Genomic DNA, 22,305 nt, shown 5'->3' with positions numbered 1-22,305 from the left:
TGGCTCGTCATGATCTCACAGTTCATGAGTTTGAGCCCAGCATCAGGCTCTCTGCTGTCAACAAGGATCCTCTGTCCCCCTCTGTCTGTGCCTCCCCCACTCATGCTTGTGTACTCCCATGCTCTCTCTCTCTCTCTCATGGTGAAGGAGGAACAGAAAAGTGCCTCAGTCTTTCTGGCAGGGTTAGTGTAGGCTTCTTTGGTGAAATAGCATTTGAGCTGAGTTTTGTAGGATAAGAGTTACCCAGTGATTACAGAAAGAAAAGTTGTGTTTTTTTAAAAATTTTTTTTAACGTTTATTTATTTTTGAGAGAGAGAGACAGAGCATGAACAGGGGAGGGGCAGAGAGAGAGGGAGACACAGAATCTGAAACAGGCTCCAGGCTCTGAGCTGTCAGCACAGAGCCTGACGCGGGGCTCGAACTCACGGACCGTGAGATCATGACCTGAGCCGAAGTCGGACACTTAACCGACTGAGCCACCCAGGCGCCCCACAGAAAGAAAAGTTTTTAAGGTACAAACAAGGAGGTGTTCATGGCCCTCTGTGATGTCTTCTTGACCAAAAATGATTCCTACTGCTCCTATGCATGCCCTCAAACATCGTAGGCCTACAGATGCTTGGCTCTTGCCAGCCTCATTTTTACTCATTCCATTTGAATAAATTCCATGTCCCTATGTCCAAATTCTACTTTTGCTGGTTACACTTGCTATGCTAGGTACCATTTTGGAAAAAGGATTGGATTTCCAGAGCAAGATCCTCTAGAGGTGGGTTAGTTTCTCTTAAACGTTATGTCAATATGCTGGATAGATTGAGGGAATAGGTTATGCTGTGAACTGCAAGTCTGCATACACTGAGGACCTCTAGCTCTGGCAACATCCCACAAAGCTGGTGATGGAGGTGTGACCTCCATCAGTACTGAACCTGGTACTGAGGAGAATTTTAGGCATCACTTTGGGTCATCATATGGTGGATTGTGTCAGCTGCATCAACATTCACAAGAAGGGACGTATGTTCTACGTCACCGGGGAGGTGACTCATCTGATGACATAATGATCTAGGGGTGGAGTAGGAAGAAATTTGCAAAGGAGTGTGGGAGGAAGAAGTTGACAGCATCCTCCTCCAGTTGTTAAATTCCAGGGTAATACTGGTGGGTGGTGGGACTCTCATGGCAGGAGTAAATGTATCACATGGAAACATCAATGAGTTTAGCGATTTTATTAATGCTATACGATAGCAGGCTATGATTACACTCTGGCTTTAAATACTGAGGTACCCACCAAGGTACCCCTAAAGGAGGCTGGGCCTGGCAAAACAGCATAGCATAGAGATGCAGGGAGAGCACATGGGTTGGGCCATATACATCATACAACCACTGTGGAGGACAGTCATGGGTAGAACTGTGCTTTGCCAATGATTTTTTTAATGACATAACTTAAAATAATGCTAACACTAACAATATTTGAATTTTCAATACAACAAAATAGGAGTAGCATCAAATATGTTGGCTAAGTTGTAGCACCAGGCAGTTCACGTCATGTGGTCTCTCCCCTGAGAGTGAATCACTGTGCACCGAGCAGCAAATACACTGTCCCAGGACTTCATCTTAAAGTCAGAGGGAGAAGAGCTAAGATTGGCAGTCTCTGGGGTAGCAGGGTGTAGATTTTAGAATTTGAAGGATTTCAGCCAATTGATTGGGAAATTATAGCCTGAAACAGCATAAATCTCTCACATTGGTTTCAGAAACTTGATGAAGTAAACATTCATTAAATATCTGAAAGCACCACATTGGGATGACTGCACCAGGAAAACCCATTGTAAAACAAGTCATTTCCATGAAGAGGCAATTGTTTGTATCCACAAAATTATTTCTTTTTTTTTGAAAAGTCTTCGCTGGTCTCTTGGAATATTTTCTCTTGGTGTGTTAAACTATGTTTCAGTGTTCAAGAATTCAATTCACCCACAACTTTCCAGAGAACAGTGAACTCTATCACTATGAAAGACAATGGAAATAAACCAAACTGGGTTTGAGAACCTCACTGTATTTAAGCACCAGATCCTGCGGTGGCCCCTCTGGCTCATAGCAGATGTGTAAACAGCATGTCTTGCCACACTTCTCACTTGCCTGTTCAAGGTGGGAAGAAAGGAGGACGTGCACTCAATAAATCAACAATGCTGTTTGATGTTTTCCCCTGTGAACATCCAAGGAATGGTGAAGGTACCATCTAGGTTCTCGTCTTTAGAGCCTTCCTGTTAAATCTGAGGCCTCTTTATGACTGCAAGCAGGGGGACCTGTCAAAACCCTGATGATCCAAAGCTGAGTGACTGTCAAGGTAACAACTGTGTCAGATGACTCTATCCTGGAGTGCAGACTGACAGATGCCACACAACTATCTCATGACACAGCCTCCATACAGGCAGTGAACGTCTGTGATACATGATTAGGGGCTCATTTCCTGCCTTTAAGAAACTGGAGAAAGGCCTAGAATGGAATATCTGGCCAGACCCTCCCCACATGTCTATCATCTTCTCTGCCATGTGGGTCATAAATAACATGGTCCATTTCGTGTATTGAGAAATCTGGCCTAGTTGAGTTTGCTGAGGTCAGTAGGAATCCAGGTTTGTTCCTGAGTTCTGGAAGACTGGTCATATCCGGGTCTCTGATGGCATGCATAAACTGATGCTAGATAGTACAGTACCGGATGAAGTTAAATCAACCCAGCTTGCTAAATTCAGCCCCCTGAAAGCCCACACTATACTTTGGGGACGGTCTCTGCAAACGGCCTCATTAGAAAAAATCAGGTTCTCCTCCACTCCTGTCACTAACCATTTAAGCCTCTTCTCTCTAAAACGTATTTCACCAATGATTGTCATCTACCAGCAGTGTTTGAATTCAGAGAGAGAACACAAGGCCGTTATTATTGAGAAATAACCTCCCTGGCTTTAGGTAAATGTTTCTGCTTTCCTCCTGTTTCTGCTCCTTCTTAAATTTCATCCCAACCCCAGTGTTCTATTTTCCACAGGAATTTATCATAATAATAGACATTAATGGCTTGAAAGAAAATGAAAAAGCACATAATATAAAAATTTTAAGCTTCTAGTATCCAAGCAATAGAACTGGCATTGGCCAGCAACACCATCACACATTCAATAGATGTATATGGACTCGCCCACCTGTACATCTATCTATATGTTTATATTAGTTCTGCCACCATCTAGATATTAGCACCATTATTCAATAGCACCATTCTGCTGAACGGATAGGTAATCCACCAGAGCTATGGGACACTACACTACCTGTGCATGAGTCTGGAATGTGCTACCCATTACCTGAAGTCCACATCCCTGCTTCCCGCTCTGTAAAGAACTGGTTCTGAGGGCTGCTTCCCTTTGAGGCCCTCCCTACCCACCCACCCAGGAAACTTGCCTTGTATTTGAGACCACAGCCTCCTGATTGGTGGTGAGAATGTCCAGAATAAGCATTCCAACATTCATTTCACTTTTTGGGTCTCTCCTGACTTGCCTGTTCCATCCCAGGAAACAGACCTGAAAACTAACTACTGGGTGTACTGGGAAGTAGATCATCTTAACCTCACTTTTGAGTTTTGTTTTTTTTTTTTCAAGACTAGAGGTGCGTTCCAAGTTCTTGTACTTAATACAGTTTACCTGGTTCTTTGAAATATTTTAATCTTGAGCACCATTTTCTGTCCTGGGGGTAGGCAGGGGTGCGTTGCAGCCACAGACCTGTCTAGAGTAGCTGTTGTGTGTAAACCCCCAGCAGTGGAAACACAGCTGGACCTGAACTGGTGACTCAGGCAGGGAATGTGCTAGAGAGGAAACGCCAGACAGGAAGACTCATCTATTCTTCTGCAAAGGAAATGTATTTGCCAGGAAAGGGGGAAGAATAAAGACCCATGTTTCTTTTCTTATACTAGCAAGAATTTGATTTCTGCTCGTTTGCTTTTTAAGAGTTTTCATAGAAATTATCTTTGAGTCAGAAATGTCTTCTGTATAATGAAGCTAAATCTTTTACCTTTACAAATCTTATAGTTTCTGCCCATTTTCTCTTCTTCTTATATCTCCAGGCATGCAAGGGAGTCTAAACAGTCCAGATATGGAGTCTACAGTGATGTAGACGGAGTGATATAGCCAGCACTTTCTCTCCCTGACTCCAGTGAGTACTGGCTGAACAAAGTGGTCCTCTGCCTGGGTGAAGTAAAGGAATGTTCCTGAAAGCTCTCTCCCATGACGTATTCAACAACAGCTTCCCCAAGCAGGAAGGAAAAAAAGGATGGTTTCACCTAAGTAAATTAACAAGATTATTTGTTACCTGGATACATCTGGTTCTGTTTCTTGATACTCCTGAGGTAGTCTGGGAAAATCCTGGTGTCTTTGTTTTTATTTTTAAGGAGGGGAAAGACATCATGTCACTGACTTAGCTAATCTGGCACCTTTCCTGGGAGCCAATCCCAGGAGATGCCTGACTCTCCTGGATATCTCACCTGCCTGTCAGGGAACAGCAAGCTATCACAGTCCCACGCCTTTTGCAAGGATGTTTTGTGGCTAAAAAACACAGTGGGTTTTGTTTTGAGCCGAAGTTGGGCCTGAAAAACCTCAGTGCAGTGGTCCCTGGGTCTAGAAAGTATACCATCAGCAGGTTGCTGCAGTCTGTGGTGGAGGGTGGCTTCCTTCTGGACTAGAATGCTTTGGGGTTTTTGAGCGACTGTGGCTTTCTTGGCCTTTGGGTGTGGACGATGTGTGTCTGGGGACATGAAAGGCAGCACTGAGCCCTCACAGTGGGCACAGAACATTTCTTCATGGTTTTTAGTGTTTGGCAGAAACTGGCTGATAACTTGTCCTTGGTGCAAAGTAAATCTGTGGAAGGAGAGAAAAATAAGAAAAAACAAAGATTATCCTTTGTAAGTGAATGAACACAACTTCTATTAATGGAAGATGTTATGCATCTACCAAGAAAGGTTTCATAATAATTCATAATAGTTGACATCCACAGAACACTGATTACGTATCAGACACTCTGCAAAGTATTTGTGTTAAACTGAACTATCAGCCACAATTCTTCACTCCTGCGTAGCAGTGTCATATACATTCCCACCCTTGCCATGGCTGCCTGGTGGGTGTGAATACTTCTCCATTGCTTAACTTTGGGTTTAGCCCTATGACTTGCTTTGGACAATGTGACCTAAGTGCGCATGATCCCTGCAGGGCTTTGGGGGGTGCAGGAGGAGGAGCCTGCCCTGATGAACTTCTGCTATCACTGTGAGAAGGACATGGTTCATGCACCTAGTGGACCAAGGAGGATGAAAGATACATGGAACAAACCTAGACCGGACCTACAGCTTGCAGCCAAGACCAGCCAACCACAAGCTAGATCAGCTGACCCTCCACTGATCTGTAGATGCTGAGCAAAATACACATGATTGTAGTCCCCAAGTTTAGAGATGTTTTTGCTCTGCAGTATTGTTTTGCAACAGTTGAATGCAATGTTTCACATGCATTGCCTCATTTAATCATCCCAGAAGTACTGTCGGGTAAAAATGACTCTTTCCATTACACAAATGAAGATGGTAAAGCCTACAGGAGTTAAAAACCTGCACAATGTTCCCTGGCTAGTAAGTGGCACAGCCAGATCTAAACAGAGACAGTTTTGACCCCAGAGCTTATGCTCTTATCAATCATATTACTCAGAGCACCAAGCAATCACCCAGCTAGCCAACTAACCAATGTGTTCTGAGCATAGCTCAGCACAGCAAAGGATACAGGTATACAGAATGTGGTCGCTGCCCTCCAGAAATGTACCCGGTAGATGAAGCCATAAGACATACACAAATAATTCCCCTGGATTCTAATCCTTGTTCTACTCTAACAGCTTTAGGTAATTAAGTTTCTCAATTTTTTTTTTTCCTTTGGCCCTGCTCTCCTCATCCATGAAGCAGGGAATTTCTCAGCGACCATCAACACCACACACATTCTAGGAGCAGTATTCAGACTGGACTGGTCCATGCAGTCCTGGGCTGGAAGAAATTCAGTGAGGCCCCAAATAGCAGATTTTTCTTCTACAAAGTGAAATTGTTTCAAACTTTGCATGGGTGCCTCTCAGAGCTCTGGCTGCTTTTCCTTCTTCTTTCCAGAAGAGATTCGAATCATCTTGAAGAAAAACATTTTCACAAAGAGGCTGTTGTCCTTTGTAAATAGGACTGTCAGTAGAAATAAAAATTGAGGTAACATCGTCTTTACCCAAAATCTGTGACAGTATGTTTTCCTCTTTATACTGTGTTTCACCTTCAGGTCATGAAGGCAAAAAATGCTTTGTATCTCCTCATAACTCATCATTCCCTTGAATGCACCTTGTGTTTTTTTTCTTCTTGTGAAGAAATAAATGTCTTCTATTCGCTGTCAGAATCCTATTTTGTTTGCAAGTTTTAACAGCACTTGGGAATAGGCAACACACAATGTGCCTAGATCCCCCCAAAATCTTCACTGTTGATTCTTTTCTTCTTCAGGCCCCTTCCCTAAGCCTATTATAAAATTCCACAGGAAACTTTCTTAGGTGCGTTCACGTTTCAGGAAAGGCACACATTTCAGCCAAGGATTCCTCCTGTGGAATAGGAACTGGAGGTCCTCGTCTCCCTCATCTCTGCTAGAGCGGCCAGTATTCTCCTTGAGGGCTGGCCCTCCATCATGTGGACAGCTGTTCAGAATGAGACAAAGATTCCTCTCTAGGCTGCTGGCTTTGGAACAGGGCCAGCATGGAAGCCTGGGTGTCACAGGTCTGCTCCAATTTCTCAGTCAGTATCTCCTGAAGCCCTTGTGGATGGTGGATGGAAGAGGTGCATCTGGTGTAGCTCTCGGCCCCACGTTCTCCCTGCCACGGAAATGTGAGCACTGAGGTCACCTCGGGAAAGGAAGAAGACAGAGGAAGTGCGAAGGCTCAGCTTGCGTCCCCTTTCTCCACAAAGCCTCTTTTGGCCATGCTGCCCCACGTGGATCCCTTCTGTCTCAGTCTCCGAACTTGTATTACTATTGCAATATTTGCTCCAACGTGCTACTACATTCCATCTTGAACTCTTCTATAGTGATGTGAGTCTTTTTTGTGAGGGCTAAAGTGTGACCTCTCAAGCATGTCTACCATTATAGAACAGGTTTCCTAGAGGCTCCCAAATCCCTTAACCTATTGTGGGCTGAATTGCGTCCTCCGAAGTTTTAGTGTCTCCCAAAGTTGGAGTCCTAACCATTGGTACGTGTGAATGTGACTTTATGTGGAAATATTTCTTTGACGATGTAATAATGACATATATGAAGATGAGGTCACATCAGAATAGGGTAGACCCTTAATGACTGGTGTCCTTAGAAGAAGAGGAGACAGGTACACATAGTGAAGAGAAAACCACAGGAAGACACTGACATCAGAGGGAAATTGGCCATGTGATGATGGGGGCAGAGATTGAAGTTATGCAGCTACAAGCCAAGGAAAGCCAGGGATTGCCAGCAACCACCAGAAGCTTAGACAGAGAGCATGGCCCTGTTAAGACTTTGATTTTGAACATCTGGCCTCCAGAACTGTGAGAATACATTTCTGTTGTTTTAAGCTATTTAGCTCCTGGTAGTCTTTTATGGTAGCCCTAGGAAAGTAATACACCCCCCCTCCTATGACAATAATAATAACAGAAATACAATTTATTAAGCACTTACCAGATTACCAGACAATATACTTCACATATACTGCCTTATTTGAGGCACGTAGAAATTTACTTGTAGGTATAGCTATTCTTCTTTTAAAAACAGAAGGTTCCAGAGAGGCTTGGTAACTAGCCCAACATTGCATAGCTGGTATGTAGATGGTGGCTGGAATTTGAATGTTGTTTCATTGCTTCTAAAACTCGGACACCGAGGGAATGAATCTCTTGTACTGGTGATAGGGGAGGAGGAGGACACATGGACAGATCTTCCTTGAAAAGAACATCCTCATTTGCTCACACGGGGCCCCCTATTGTCAGGTTAGGTCACCTATGTGACTGACAGAGGCTCAACCATGCCTGGTGTTCTTGCCTGATCTTGGGAATCATGAGATCACAAAGTCTGCTTTTCAATGGTCTTCAGAACACTGGGAGCATGCTGGATCCTGGGGTGCTCCTGTTTGAGAGTGGGGAACTTGAAAGACGAGTGGAGGATAGAGGTGGCCTATATTGGGAGTGTGTTCCAGGCCTGTGTTTAGCAGCTCATTTAGATAATGACCATGAGCCCAACATCATGGCACGGCTTAACTGCACAGTTCTCTTTATTGTAATAAAACAATGAAGGCTTGTTGTATTCATCAGCAAACTGGATCCTGGCTGAAGCACACACAATGCTTATAATTAGGGGCGACTTGGAGAGGAGATCTCAATTTGCCTCTGCCTGTTCAAAAGAAACCACGCTTGGAAATTTAAAGGGACACGTATAAGCTTGTTTCTTTGTTGTCAGCTGTGTCTAGGTTGAAAGGATAATATTTTTCCCATAGAAGAAAGTTTAAAAACGATTTCAGTATTGCTGACAAATTCAGTTTCTGTCAGAGTTTGGGTTCCTTGAGGCCAGGGGCTGTATTGTACTCATTTCTGTCCCCTCAGTTTTTAGCATTTGTCTGAGACATATGTTGTGATCAGTAATACTTGCTGAATAAATGAAAACACAAAATTCTATTCATCTGGAAGAATATTCTTGAGTAGAAAGTTTGCTGATTCAAATGTTCATTTGTAGCAACTCTGGGTCCAAGTACTGTCTTCATTACTTTCCTTATTCTTTTTCTTGCCTTCTCTACCCCTCATTCCCTCATTAAAAAACAACCCAGGAATGGTGCACATAAGAGCTTTGCTTTTGTTTTATAATCATTATGAATATAATGCCTAGAATATACTTGATAGTACATATTTCTGGATAAATTTTTAAAAATTTGTTAAATCTTTAATTTTTTTTTTATCTTCTAGATATTTAGAAAGGGTTTAATAGTCTCTACTATGGAAATGGTAGTTCTGATTTAGAATTTAAATCATTAACAATTTTGATGGCATCTAAAGGAAGTAAAATGGCCTGGAGGAAAGCAAACCTTATGTGGAATTCATACCTGATTCTACAGGATGGACACAGGGTGTATGTTTATTGTGATGGCTGGCTGACTGACAAGAATCCAGGCACCGAATGACTTATTTTCAAAGCATTTTAGAAGGCTCAGGGGTCAGGGTTGGTGGTAGATTCTTTAAATCAAGGAATTTCTTGAAGCTGCTCTTCATGTTGTTTCTGTATGAGTAAGCATGGCTCTGCCTTCAGGAGAAGCTAGTAATTATCTTTTGTTGCCCTGATAATTGTTGAGGTGAGTGGAATTCATTGCTATTTGCATCCACTGACACCCAACTATTAGTCACCATCTTCTCAGTGTGAGATTTCAAGATAAAAATACCATGTATGCATTTCACCTAGTTTTGATTATTGAAGATGGCGTTGTCCAGTGATAAGACAGTTAAAGACTATCTACATAGAGTTTAAAAATAACAGCCCACAACACTGAGCATGGTCAATTAAGCCTTTTTGCTGCTTCAATTATATAAAAATCAACACAATACAGACAGATACTATATCGCCTTAACATTTGAAAAACACGGTACCATAGAAGGTGATGAGATGACACAAAGGGAAGAGGGTCTCAAATTGGCTCCTTGATCTAGAACAGGGTGCTTCTCAAACTTTAATGTACATCCAAATCACCTGGGGATCTTGTTTAAGTGCAGATTCTGATTTAAATGCAGTAGATCTGAGGTGAGGCCTGAGACCCTGCATTTCTAACAAGCTCCCAGGTGATGCTGAGGCAGCCAGTCCAGGGACCAATAACACCTCTGAAAATGAGCGTTAGGTAGTAGCTTCTTTCGGAGTTTCAAATAAAGTCAATGATAGCCACCCCCAAATGCAAGTTAGTCAGAAAGAAGTTGTGCGTGACAATCACATCTAAAGCATTTTCTCCCTCAGTGTATTACATTCAGAATTTCCAGCTCAGATCTCCCTCTTGGCTCTGCATCTGTGTAGAAAACCAATCACAGGACACTCCTACCCAAATGATTCATAGTCACCTCAACAAACATGTCCTAAACAGAACTCATTTCCTTTCCTCATTCTCAAACCCACTCCTGGGGGGGCCTGTCTCAGTGAATGGCAGCCTCCTCTACTCAGCTGCCCAGGTTGGAAATCTGGGCTTATCTTCCCTGTTATTCCCCCAGGAACAGAGACTTGCCAAATCTTCCTGTCAAGTAGTTCCTGAATCCACTTACTTCTCCCTACCTGCACACCACCCTAGTTCATGCCACATACATCTATGGCTTGGGGGACAGCTGCAGTCTCCTGAATGGTCTTATCTATCTTCCACATGGCAGCTGGCATGACTTTCTCATCTCCATGTCCCTGCTTGGAATACTTCAATGCTCCTTCTGCTCTAGGATAAAGTCCACACTCATCCGCATGCATCGCAAGCTCCAGCTTTGCTTTCTACAGTTCCTAACTTCCCATGACCTTCATACTTGAGTTAGACTCCTGTGCCATGACATTGTATTCTTCCTGGTTACTGCAGAAACAGAAAGCCCCTCAGGAACCTCTTGCGTGACCTGTCTACACATCGTTCACTTCCTCTACAGGTCTTCCCTGCTCTCCCCAGGTCCCAGTCCATGCCCTTTCCAAGAACTCCTGCAACATTCTTACCTCCCTTATCAGGGTCACTGGGTTGCAGCTTTGTTCCTTGTTTGACATTATGTTTAGCATGGAGTCAGTCAGGGCCCAACAAATATTTGCTGAATACGTGCATGATTTGTAAACACGCAACCTCTAAGGAAAATCTCAGGGTATGAATTCTAATGGCAGTCTCCATTGAATGCCAGTCCCCTCAGTACTTGGAAGGAGGCAAGGAACAGATGAACAGAACACAGGCTCCACTACCACTAATCTCTAACAATCTTTAGAAAAATACCACCACTGTGTCTGACCCACATGCTGGTTTTTCACTTAGCTAATGACGTCTAATAGTCAGTTCTATAAATAGGGACAGAGTAAATTCAGTCTGACCATCTAAATCACAATTTCAGGACTACATCTACAGGAGGTACCCTCCGCTTTGTAATGGATGTAAGTAGACTATCAAAAAATCCTCTCTTTGCCTGAAAATCTCCTCCCTAGGTTTTTAACTTAATTTTAAAATCTCACATATTAATGAAGCCTCAAATACCAATGAAACGGACATTAGAGTTCATGCTTATGCTTGAACCCATTCATTCATAAGTGGATAGAAGAAAGCGTAGTCTATTGAAATGAAGTAAGTTGCCCAAGGGAGGTAACTGAACTGGTTTGTTGATGGAATTTTTTCTCTTTTTGAAGGCACTTAATACCTGCTGTTTAAAATCTTCACAACAACTTCAGAAAGCTTGTATTATTATTCTCTTTATATCCAAAAGGAAACAGACTCAGAGTGTTAAATAATTTGCCAAGGTCACAGATAGAAAGAGGCTGCTACTGGATGCAAACCCATTGCTGTCTGATTCCAAAGCTGGATTCTTTTCACCCCCGAGGAAGTGACGCATGTGAGGAGAAGACCTGGCTTGGTGCTCTGGCTCTGAAGTCAGCCCACTGGGTCTTCATGAACGGGCCACTTAACCTTGCCAGGCTGCAGCTCAATGGACTTAAATGACGAAGGTGACCATACGTTATTCAGATCGGGATGCTTTCGGAAAGTGGAAGTTGAATGTAGCAGGTAACAGTGATCTTCCTCTGTTCAGGTGTCCCTCCTAATGTTTTTTGGTCCATTTTCATGTGTCACCCCAACCCCCTACGCTGCTAAGTCCCAGCATCCCTGTTCTGTAGCCTCTAATACCCAGTGATTCTTGCTCTTTTGGAGGACTGCCCACAGACCCTCCTGGAGTTGCTTTGTCTCTCCATGTAGAGAGCTTTTAAGACCTGCGAATTCACTTTCCCCAGTGTAGCCGTTGGCCAATGTGAAGAGTGTGGGAGTGTGAAAGTCCAGCTCACAGGCCTCAGGAACAGACAGATCTGACACATAGCTTACACTCTAGAGCTTCCCTGTGGGACCAGTCTGAAACAGCAGCCTGGCTGTGCTTTTGCCCTCTTTTGTCTTGCTTCTCCTATTCCCTTAATGGTTTTCCTCGGGAGCACTTCCTAAATGAATCCCTTGCACACAAATTTGTACCTCAGAGCTGTTTCTGTGGAACCTGACCTAAGCCAGTGGTGCTGGATTGATAGAGACAGCCATTCACCACTTGACTGGTTTCCTGACAAAGGCTGGAGCATCTCTCAGAAATTTCTGAAAAAACAGAAGTGATTCTCATCTGTGTGGGATGACATCAGTGTGAACGTGCTTTGAGATGGGAAAATGAAAGAGATAATCCCTCAAGGATCACCAGATCAACAGACAGCTTGCTCTGAGTGGAGCTGGCTGGCCTCTTCAGCATTAAGATTCTTCGCTCAATAAAGGGGACTAAAATTATCCACAACCGATTCATACAGGACACCTTATTGATGAAATGTTCTCTCCCCCCTGGGCAAAGGTGTTCACCCACCAGCACTCTTCTTGCAGGCCTGCAGGCTGCACTTCTGGACTTCTGGAGGTCTGGCTTCGTGATCACACACGCATCGGTCTTCAGTTGTGTTGTCTTCTGAGGAGACACAATGCACAGTCCTCTTCTGAAAGCCCCCTCCACAGGAAGCAGTGCACTGAAAAAGAGGGGTGCACAGAGAGTCACGGTTCTTCCCTGGGACCACCAGGGGGACTCTAGCAGAGCACCTCTAGTCCCACCATACTCAAGGAGGGGACAGTCTCGATTATCAGAAATCGTTCTGAAGGAGTCAGAGAATAAGGCACTACAAATTTGGAGATGTGAATTTAGGCAGAGTCTATACTACTGACTGTGTGGATTGAATTTAACTTAATTGACTGTTGGGTTCTCTGAGGAATGTGGACAAAGTTTGAAATACAAGCAAAATAGAAAAAGATTTCATTTCTAAGCCCTGGTGCCTCAGAAATCCAGTTTCTCTGAACTAGATTTGACTTGGGGCTGGGAATCAGACATGAAGAAAGAGAAGTAGGAGAGGAAACCATGAAAGAATGGAGAAAGAATCTGGAATGGGTCCAGCTGGACCATGTATGGCCTCAAGCCACTCACAAGATTTTATCACAGTGTCATCCAGTGGCTGCCTGGAAGCAGAAAAAATTTTTTATTTTGTCTATATATTATGAAAATATATAATATAAATGTATGTAATATATTAAAATATAATATAGAAATATTTATATTATATATTAACATATATATAAAATATATACTATAATATAATTTATTATACACACACACACACACATACACAACATAAAATTCATGATTTTAACCATTTTTAAGTATACAATCCAGTGCCCTAAGTGTATTCTCATGGTTGTGCAATCATCACTTCTATCCATCTCTAGAACTTTTTTGTATTTCCAAATTGAAACTCTGTACTCATTAAATAAGAGTTCCCCATCTTCCACCCCCACCACTAGCCCCTGGCAACCACCAATCTATTTTTCATCTTTATGAATTTGACTATTGTATGTACCTCATATAAGTAGAGTTTTCCCGGATTACTTCAGTTAGCATAATGTCTTCAAGTTTCCTCTGCAATATAGCATGTACCAGAATTTCTTTTAAGGTGGAATAATATTCCACTGTATGTATATACCACATTTTGTTTATCCATTCATCTGTGGATGGACACTTGGGTGCTTCCGCATTTTGGCTATTGTGGACCACAGATACTCTAATGACTAACATTCCATTTCAACATTTTCTTTCTTATATAATTAAACTTCCCAGAAGGCAGAAACCAGAAATAACTACTGAGCTGATCTTGAGTAAATAAAAGTGTGCAACAGAAGACAACAGGAAGAACAAGGGCAGTTAATCAAGCCAGAATTTGATCAAGAGTCCTGGACCAGGATTCTGGAGATGGGCTTTTCCACTCACTGCATATTGTTCTGGATCAATCACTCAACCACTCTCTTTCTTCCTCTGTAAAATAAAGTTGTTACATAAAGAACAAATGACTTCCTTTCCTACTTTCTGCTCTAAGGGTCTGATGGAACAAGGCTGGGCTGGTCCAGGGTGCTGAAGTCCTGCTGGCCCTCTTGTCCAGGGCAGATAAAGATGGAAGAACTAATTCCAAGCCAAGCACAAAAATGAGCAGAGAGGTCACTATCCATGCATTAATTAGTCAATTAAAATGACTTATGATAAAGAAGATGCATGAATTTGTGTTGTACTTAATTGGAGGATTAAGCAGGAAGCATGGTTACTGATTTGGGTTTTGTTAATTGTGGTAATGCGGTCAGTTTGGGGTTTTAGAGAGAAGGTACACCTCTTTTAATGCTGAGTTCCACTTCTTTGGAACCATTGATAATAAGGAATCTTTGTGTAGAACTGAGAACTCCAAAATAAGGATGCGGCTTAGCTCCCAGCTAAGGCTACTGAGTAACTGAATTGACCATACCCTAAGGTGAACTGCACACTAGTCTCATTCAGTCCTGGATGCCTTATCCAATCAGAGCCCAAGGGTTCTCTTCAGCTTAAGCTGGCCTGTTTGGAAATGTTGACTCCCAGGGCTTAGCAGATGATCAGCAAAGACTCACTCTGTGTGAAGCTATAAAACTCTGTTGTTGCTACCACTCAACCAACATAGATGGATTGGAGAAATATGAAAAGGAGGAACCATTAGATGTTTCAAAACTAATGCAAGCATCTTCACTGAATAGTTTTCTTACACTTACTACTAATATATGGTAGGCACAGTTCTAAGGGCACAGGAAATATCCTTGAGTTCAGTCCTGGTAGCAACCATGTAAAGTAAGATTTTTTTTTTTTTTTTTTGGCTTTTGCTAATATAGAAACAGGTCCACCTCTCTTCTGACTTTCCTTTCTCTTACAGAATTTAATGGGCATGGAGACTCATGTTCTTCAGATTTGGAAATTTTTCTTATATTAATTCTTTGATTGCCTCATTTCTATTCCATCTCTATTCTCTCTTTCTGAAATCCTATTTCAATTTCATACCTCCTGGTCTGATCCTCTAATTTTCTCATCTTTTATTTATTTTTTATTGCATTTTCTTTTTGTATTTTCTTGAGAGATTTCTTCACATTATTTCCCCAACCCTTCTACTTACTTTTTTACCTTTCTATTATAAAAATACTTAAGATCTCTTTATATTCTCTGAGTATTCCTTTTATATAGCTGCAATAGGAAGCTAGGTCATGGGTATAGTCTCCTATTTCTCTGAAGAAATTAATTATAGTTTTTTGGGGGGAAGTTTGATGTTCTTTTCAAGGTCTTTGTTCCTTGGAGTTTCTTTTGTTCCGTTTGTTGTTTTGTCCTTGGTGTAATAAATTTTCTTAAATGTCCAGTAATCCTAGCCTATCTACTTAAGATGAGGTAACTATGAGCTGACTGGAAGTTCCATGGATGGCAGTTATTGTGAAGTGGTTTTATATAAGGTGATCAGGAGGAGATCTATTATATGAATTTTTTTTTTCTCTTGAGGCCAACCCGGTCCCTTGCCTTTGTGGAGCTCTGTTAGGGAAAGGAGGACACAATTTACTGAGTGTATTTTCACGTAACCATTGGTGAGATGAGCTCTTTTGTTCCCACCAACTGTGACTGATTCCAAGGTCTCTCTTGGTTTACTTCCCCAGCAAGAAGACCTCCAGGCTATGGTCAGGAAGTAGGAAAGCTCTAAAGATCCAACTGTCTCTCACAAACTTTCAACCAACTCTCCATTTTCCCCTACCTTCACTGCTGCCTCAGAAGTTGCCTGGAAAATTTCTGTGCTATAGACAGTTTTTAGCTTTCTCTGGCATGCAAAGTCAACTATATGTTTGCCTATCTGGTTCTAGCTTCCAAAATTTTATTGATTCCTTCTCTGATATTGTCTTCTATCCTCTGGTCTTTGTGGATTTGAGGTGTTTTTAATTTTTTTCTCTTCTATTTAATGCAGTTTGGGGAAGAGAGGCAAATGTGTATGTTCAATTCATCCACATGTGTTCCCTGGGCTCTGTAATTCGTGTTTTTCACTTGATAATAGATCTCAGAGGTCAAGAGTAATTCCAAAGCCTGGCTTGGTAGGTGTTAGCCACCTTTCAAGCCCCCTATTCTTTGATATGCGCAATTGATGAATTTTTGACAAATGGTTCTTCCAAGGAAACTTTAACTCATGTCCACCTCCAAAATGCAGTAACCTCTAACTCTCTTTAAAGAAACTTTGAGGGGCACCTGGGTGGCTCAGTCGGTTAAGTGTCCGACTTCGCCTCCAGTCATGATCTCACGGTTCATGAGTTCAAGCCCCACATCAGGCTCTGTGCTGACAGCTCAGAGCCTGGAGCCTGTTTCAGATTCTGTGTCTCCCTCTCTCTCTGACCCTCCCCCGTTCATGCTCTGTTTCTCTCTGTTTCAAAAATACAAATAAACATTAAAAAAATTTTTTTAAAAATAAAGAAACTTTGAATTTCTGTTGTTAGGAATTTTTACAACTCAGAAATATAGGTCTACCTCATTCTTAAAAGGGCTGTACTCTAATAAATTAATAGACTGACCAGTTCTTCTATCAAAGGATATTAGGTTATTTTTAGGAATTGCTGTTACAAACAACATGGAAACGAACATCTTTATCATCATCTAGGATTACGTTTGATGGAATATTTGTGGGCTAAATTACTACAGGTAGAACTGCTGTGTCAGTCTATGTAGTTTAAATTTCTCATTGATTTTAATACTTTCCGTTCTAACTCCAGACACATTATTATAAAAAAATGTGCTGGAAATTTGACTGAAGAATAACAACCACACAGAACCTCACAATTTACAATTTAGCTTTCTCTGGCATGCTAAGTCAACTGTAAGTCTGCCTATCTGCTTCTAGCAGATACTACCTGAGTGCCAAAATGAGAAGCAGACCATATTATAGGTAAATGGATGGGGGGTGTTTTTGACAGTTTTCTTTCCTCACTTAGTTCCCTAAGAACAGGATATGCTTCACACATCATTATTATAATATTTACTGGGCTATCATTATCTTTCTTGCCAAAAAGAAACTGTTGAGCTAAATAATAAGGTACAAGAGCCTCAGGGAATTGACAGACTTAATTCATCCGTAGGGGTGCCTGGGTGGCTCAGTCAGTTGAGCATCTGACTCTTGGTTTTGGCTCAGGTCATAATCTCATGGTCCATGGGTTTGAGCACCACATTAGGCTCTGTGCTGACAGCATGGAGACTGCTTGGGATTCTCTGTTTCCCTCTCTGCCCCTTCCCAGCTTGTGTGCTTTCTGTTTCTCAAAAATAAATAAATAAATAAATAAATAAATAAATAAATAAATATTTTTAAAAAATGTTCATCTGTAGTTGTTAATCTTCTATGGGATTTTGTGTTCCTGAATGGGGCCAAAGTTATAACATTTTCATAATAGTTCACATGGTATGAATTATTTTCTTCTAATGGTCACATTTGATTTGATTAGTGATGTTTATATTGTTATATAGGGTTCCAGGGTATTTCTGAAGAGCTTAATCCTGAAACACATATTTATTTGTTGGGTAAAGTCTTTTCAGGTTTTGAAATCAAAGATGGATAAAGAAAATTGGTTTTGGAATAACTGAATTTCTAGTGAACAGGAAATAAAGTCATTTTCCAAGAGAGATGCCAAATGTAAAGTGATTAAATTATATTTACATGAAAAAAAGTAAAATTGCATGTGACATTTTCTGTTGTTCACATGGCCCATGGGGACAGGGTGAAAGTCAGCTACTGGCCCTGGCACACAGTTTAGCAGGTTGCAAAAACAAAAGCTTGTCCTGACACCAGTATCTTCTTTGGCAATTCATTATGAATCAGTATTAGATGCCAATGAAGATAGGGAATCGATAGAAAATATGATGTGCCCTGTCTACCTACTGAAGTGGTTGACATCATTCTTCTTTGCCTACTGGAAATTTTTTAAGCTATGGGTATAATAAAATATGCATTTTTAATTTTTTGCAGGCTAAGTGATTAATGGACAATGTTCCTTTAGCAATAGTAAATCATCTTGTTCTTCCTGGATTTGAGCAGGTATTATCCAGAGACCAGCACAATCTTGAGTTGGATGTACCAGTAGAAGCCTTTTTCAAGAGTACTTGCCAGAGTGTGAATTGATTATAGCTATGCAGGAGCAACTATACAGCAATGAACAGTGAGAATCACTAAGGATATAGCAGCTTAAAAATATGTGGGGGCATTACGTTTGTCAAAATACTGCATTGGCCTGTGTTATAACTATCAAAATATGCTTAAACAAGAACAAGTTTTACATTACAAAATATTAACAGTTGAGGGATTTGTATATCAGATCCTCTTGGCTCCCCTTGTTCCCCAGGTGTTGGCCATTGATCTGCCCCAGCTGAGATGGTAACTAACTTCATGAAAGCATAGTCTATTGGCCTGCACCTCCTATGCCCATGCTGTGTGCCTCTCACCTCTTGATTCTGGGCTTTTCTGGCTGAGACATGTGACATGGTGGGGCCTGCCCAATGCCCACACATGAATAGCCCAAGACAACAGGGGATATTAGCCATCTGAGAGAAGACTTTTTACTCAATCCTAAGAGATAGGAACCAGTAAATCATCTTCTCCCTTCTTGCCCCTGGACAAACTACCCTAAGAGAGTTCATATAGCTAGCTTTTTGAAGGTCTTCTTTTGAGAGCAACCAGTTGTTCCTGACACCAAGCAACAGTCAGTTAGGACAAGTGGTCAGTCTGGTAATGCACCACCTCATATTTGATCCATTCTTTCCCTGTCTCCTTCCTCTTTCCTATCACCCCTGATTTTCTGGTATTGTATTTCCTAATAAAGTGTTAGCTTTGGTCTTAGGACTCTGTTTTCTAGAGAATTCAGGATATGACAAATCAAAGTGCTGGGAGAATCTGTCTATGGGAGGATTTTCTTTGTTTTCAGGGTCACTGATACAGTTATTTTTATAACAAACAAACTTTGTGACAATAATAAATCTTTATCTCATTTACAGTTTGTTTGTTTGTCTCTCCATCAAACAGACTGGCCATCTGGCAAACTGATCTGTGAATTGACAAGATCTGAAACTCAGGAAATCATGCTAAGCCTCCAGCTTCAGGGCATTAACAACTCCTGTTTGCTTCAGGAAAAGCCACAGGATCCAAGGTATTGAGACCCAAAACTGATTTTCCTTGGGCTTTGTGCCTCTGAGATCATGTTGGTATTTGATCTGCTTTCTATTGAATGTATTTGAAGTTTTCTCTTCAAGACAGTAAACATTGACCACATGTCAGCAAGGATCAACTTTCAGCAGATTTAGAGGAATTAATGGCAGAAGAGTACTGGAACTAAATCAATGGATTTGCTGAACATTTTCCATGAATATATATTACCTTGTAAATCAAAAGAAAATAAATACTATTTTTTAAAAGACTAAAATAAATTGAAGGGACTATAACCGGCTCTTACCAGGTCCCAGTTCCCAGTGGCCCAATGACAACAAGGATGGCTGTTGCAGGGTGCGGTGGATGTGGGCCTTTTCTTCCAGTCACAGAGACCTCCTAGACAAATCACTCCTCTCTCCTGAACTCCACCTCCACAGGACCTGGAACACTGATATATCACAGGGACGAGGTTAGGTAAAGATCTCATGGTGACATTTTCAGTGATAAGAGAAGACCTTTTTATTATCATTTGTGTTGTGTACAGGATTGTTAAGAATATTAGTATATATATTGGAATCTGCAACATATATGCCAGGTTCCTCACAGTGACCAAATGGTAGTGATGAAATAAAATTTAGAGAAAGGAGATTGATAAAGGACATTCTAAGGATATGAGGAAGAGAAAAAAAATCAGAAGATGCCAAATAGTTTGATGGAAAATAGTATGCCAAACAGAAGGGATATTGGTTAAAAACCTAAATGAGAGGTCATGCCAGAATGGACATAATGTTATTTGCATTTTGCCTTCTGGCACAAGTATCTATAAACCAAAATGCAAAATGTAGATGTTTTTCTTGTGACTAGTTCTGACAGTCCAAACAGGGACACATTTGCAATACGATTATGTTAATCTCCTCTTATGATGGGATTCAATCTTCCTTACCCAGTACATAGAACTTTAGAACTAAATATGTCCATATCCAGAATAGGGAAATTGATGGGTTTGCCCAGGGGTCTGATGCATTGGCTGTCATGCTCACAAGATAAATTTGAGACGACAGGCTGGATCCCTAAAGGGATACAACTCTAAAATGTGTCAGGTTTTTGCTCACTAGTATAATTTTATAAGATCTATTGTCTCATTTTCATAAGGTTTCTAGGAGGAAATTACATAATCCACCAAGAATCTTTGAAAAATACTTTGAGGGGCACCTGGATGGCTCAGTCAGTTAAGCGTCCAACTCTTGGTTTCTATTCAGGTCATGATCTTATGGTTCATGATTTCAAGCCCTGTGTCAGGCTCTGCACTGACAGTGCAAAGCCTGCTTGGGATTCTCTCTCTCCCTTTCTTTCTCTGCTCCTACCTCACTTCTGCATGAGCTCTCTCTCTCAAAATAAAGAAATAAACCTTTAAAAAAAGTACTTTGAGGGATGCCTGGATGGCTCGGTCAGTGAAACATCTGACTCTTGATTTCGGCTCAGGTCCTGATCTCATGGTTTGTTTGGTGAGATCGAGCCCCACGTCAGGCTCTTCACTGACAGCATGGACCTTGCTTGGGATTCTCTCTCTGCCCCTCCCCTGCTCTCTCGCTCTCCCTCTCTTTCTCTCAAAAATAAATAAACATGAAAAAAAAATTTTTAAAGAACCTTGAAAAATCTTTATTGTATGGTAACAACAACAACAAAATAATTATGGTTGCCAACATCTCCCCCATTATATCAGGCATGACATATGTAGTGGTACCATAGGAAACAGCGTAATTACATATAATTAACCCTTTCTGTTCAATAAAAGAACTAAGCTATTGATTTCATGGTCTTCCAACTTTGAGAGTCAACATGGATTTTTCCAATTTATTCTATCTCTTTTTAATCCTATCTGAGGAGAGAAGGGAGGGATTCCCGCATTGGAGATCATTCTACCTATACGTGTACATATAGATTCAGGGCCATCTGGCCAAGTAATATCTAGGAAAGGAGGTGAAGAAAGTGTAAACCAGTGATTCTCCAAGTGTGGTCTCCAGACCAGCAACTTCAGCATCTTCTAGATACTTGTTAGAAATGAAGAATTCAGGCTCCACCCCAGACCTCCAAACTAGACACTCTGGGAATGGGGTCCAGCCATCTGTGTATTAAGAAACCCCCAGGTAATTCTGAAGTGAGCTAAAGTTTGAGAACCTCTGGTGTAGGGACATTCCAACAGCTGAAATGCCTCTTCCATGCAGGCAGTATGGGCTGGCTGACATACCAAAGGGGCCCACAGTCTCATGATGGCAGTCTGCTAGAGAGTGTGTATAGACAAGGCAGCATCATGCATCAGGGAAAGCACCTAAGGGTGCTCAGACCCTCAAAAGCTCAAGAGAAATATTTTTGCATTTCCATGTCCTCTGCTTCCTCAGAGGGAAGTCTTCCAACTGTGTGGCTTACTCAGAACAGAATACTACTTTAGAAAGGAGGGTTTGGGGAGACCTTCAGGGAACAGTGCCTGATTAGGGCTCCCAGAAGCTACTGAGGAAGCATAAAGAATACATCTTTTTCATAACCAGAAAGCAGATCTGATTGCTCATCTTTAAAAACCTGCTGATGCCGTTTCTCTGACAAGGCGATCTGGTCTCCTCTGCAAATTCCTGGATTCTGAAAGCTGTATAATGATTCTGAAGGCTCATTATACGTGGAAGTCTTAGAGGCCTCAGTCCAGAGCATGGGAGTAGCAGGCACTTTATATGCCCCAGAGCTGAGCAGGTAAGGAGGAGAAAGAGGGGACAGTAGTGGCTGCTGCCCACCCCCCCAAAACACCAGGTATTGGCCCAGAACCTCAGGAATAAGTATGGCTGCTTGACATTGTAGGCAGTAAGTAGCTGTAGGGGGCTCAGTCTTCTGTAAGCTTTGACTCTAACTCTGTGTTCTACAGTTGTAATTCACTACCTTCCTTTCCAGGGCACGTGGAAGGTTTGGTTTCCTCCAAAATAGTTATTGATTCACTCTTCCTCCTTAGTTTACTCTTTGTTCAGTGCTTATTGAATTAATGTCTATG

At 41.6% G+C, this 22,305-nt stretch overlaps 1 protein-coding gene across 1 annotated transcript in view; it reads right to left on the bottom strand.

Annotated features, from left to right (window-relative positions):
- Nucleotides 1–735: 735 nt before the first annotated feature.
- ADAMTS12 (ADAM metallopeptidase with thrombospondin type 1 motif 12) overlaps nt 736–22,305 on the bottom strand; it is a 329,397-nt gene continuing 307,827 nt past the window's right edge. The window contains exons 22-24 of the mRNA XM_049648220.1: nt 19,576–19,719; nt 12,599–12,752; nt 736–4,871 (exon numbers count right to left, since the gene is read on the bottom strand). Of these exons, the coding sequence (XP_049504177.1) occupies nt 4,693–4,871; nt 12,599–12,752; nt 19,576–19,719 (477 nt within the window). The 3' untranslated portion in view covers nt 736–4,692. The remainder of the gene's footprint in view (nt 4,872–12,598; nt 12,753–19,575; nt 19,720–22,305) is intronic.

The sequence above is a fragment of the Panthera uncia genome (genome assembly GCF_023721935.1).
Source record: "Panthera uncia isolate 11264 chromosome A1 unlocalized genomic scaffold, Puncia_PCG_1.0 HiC_scaffold_17, whole genome shotgun sequence".
Lineage (NCBI taxonomy): Eukaryota > Metazoa > Chordata > Mammalia > Carnivora > Felidae > Panthera > Panthera uncia.
This window is presented reverse-complemented; position numbering and strand designations above follow the sequence as displayed.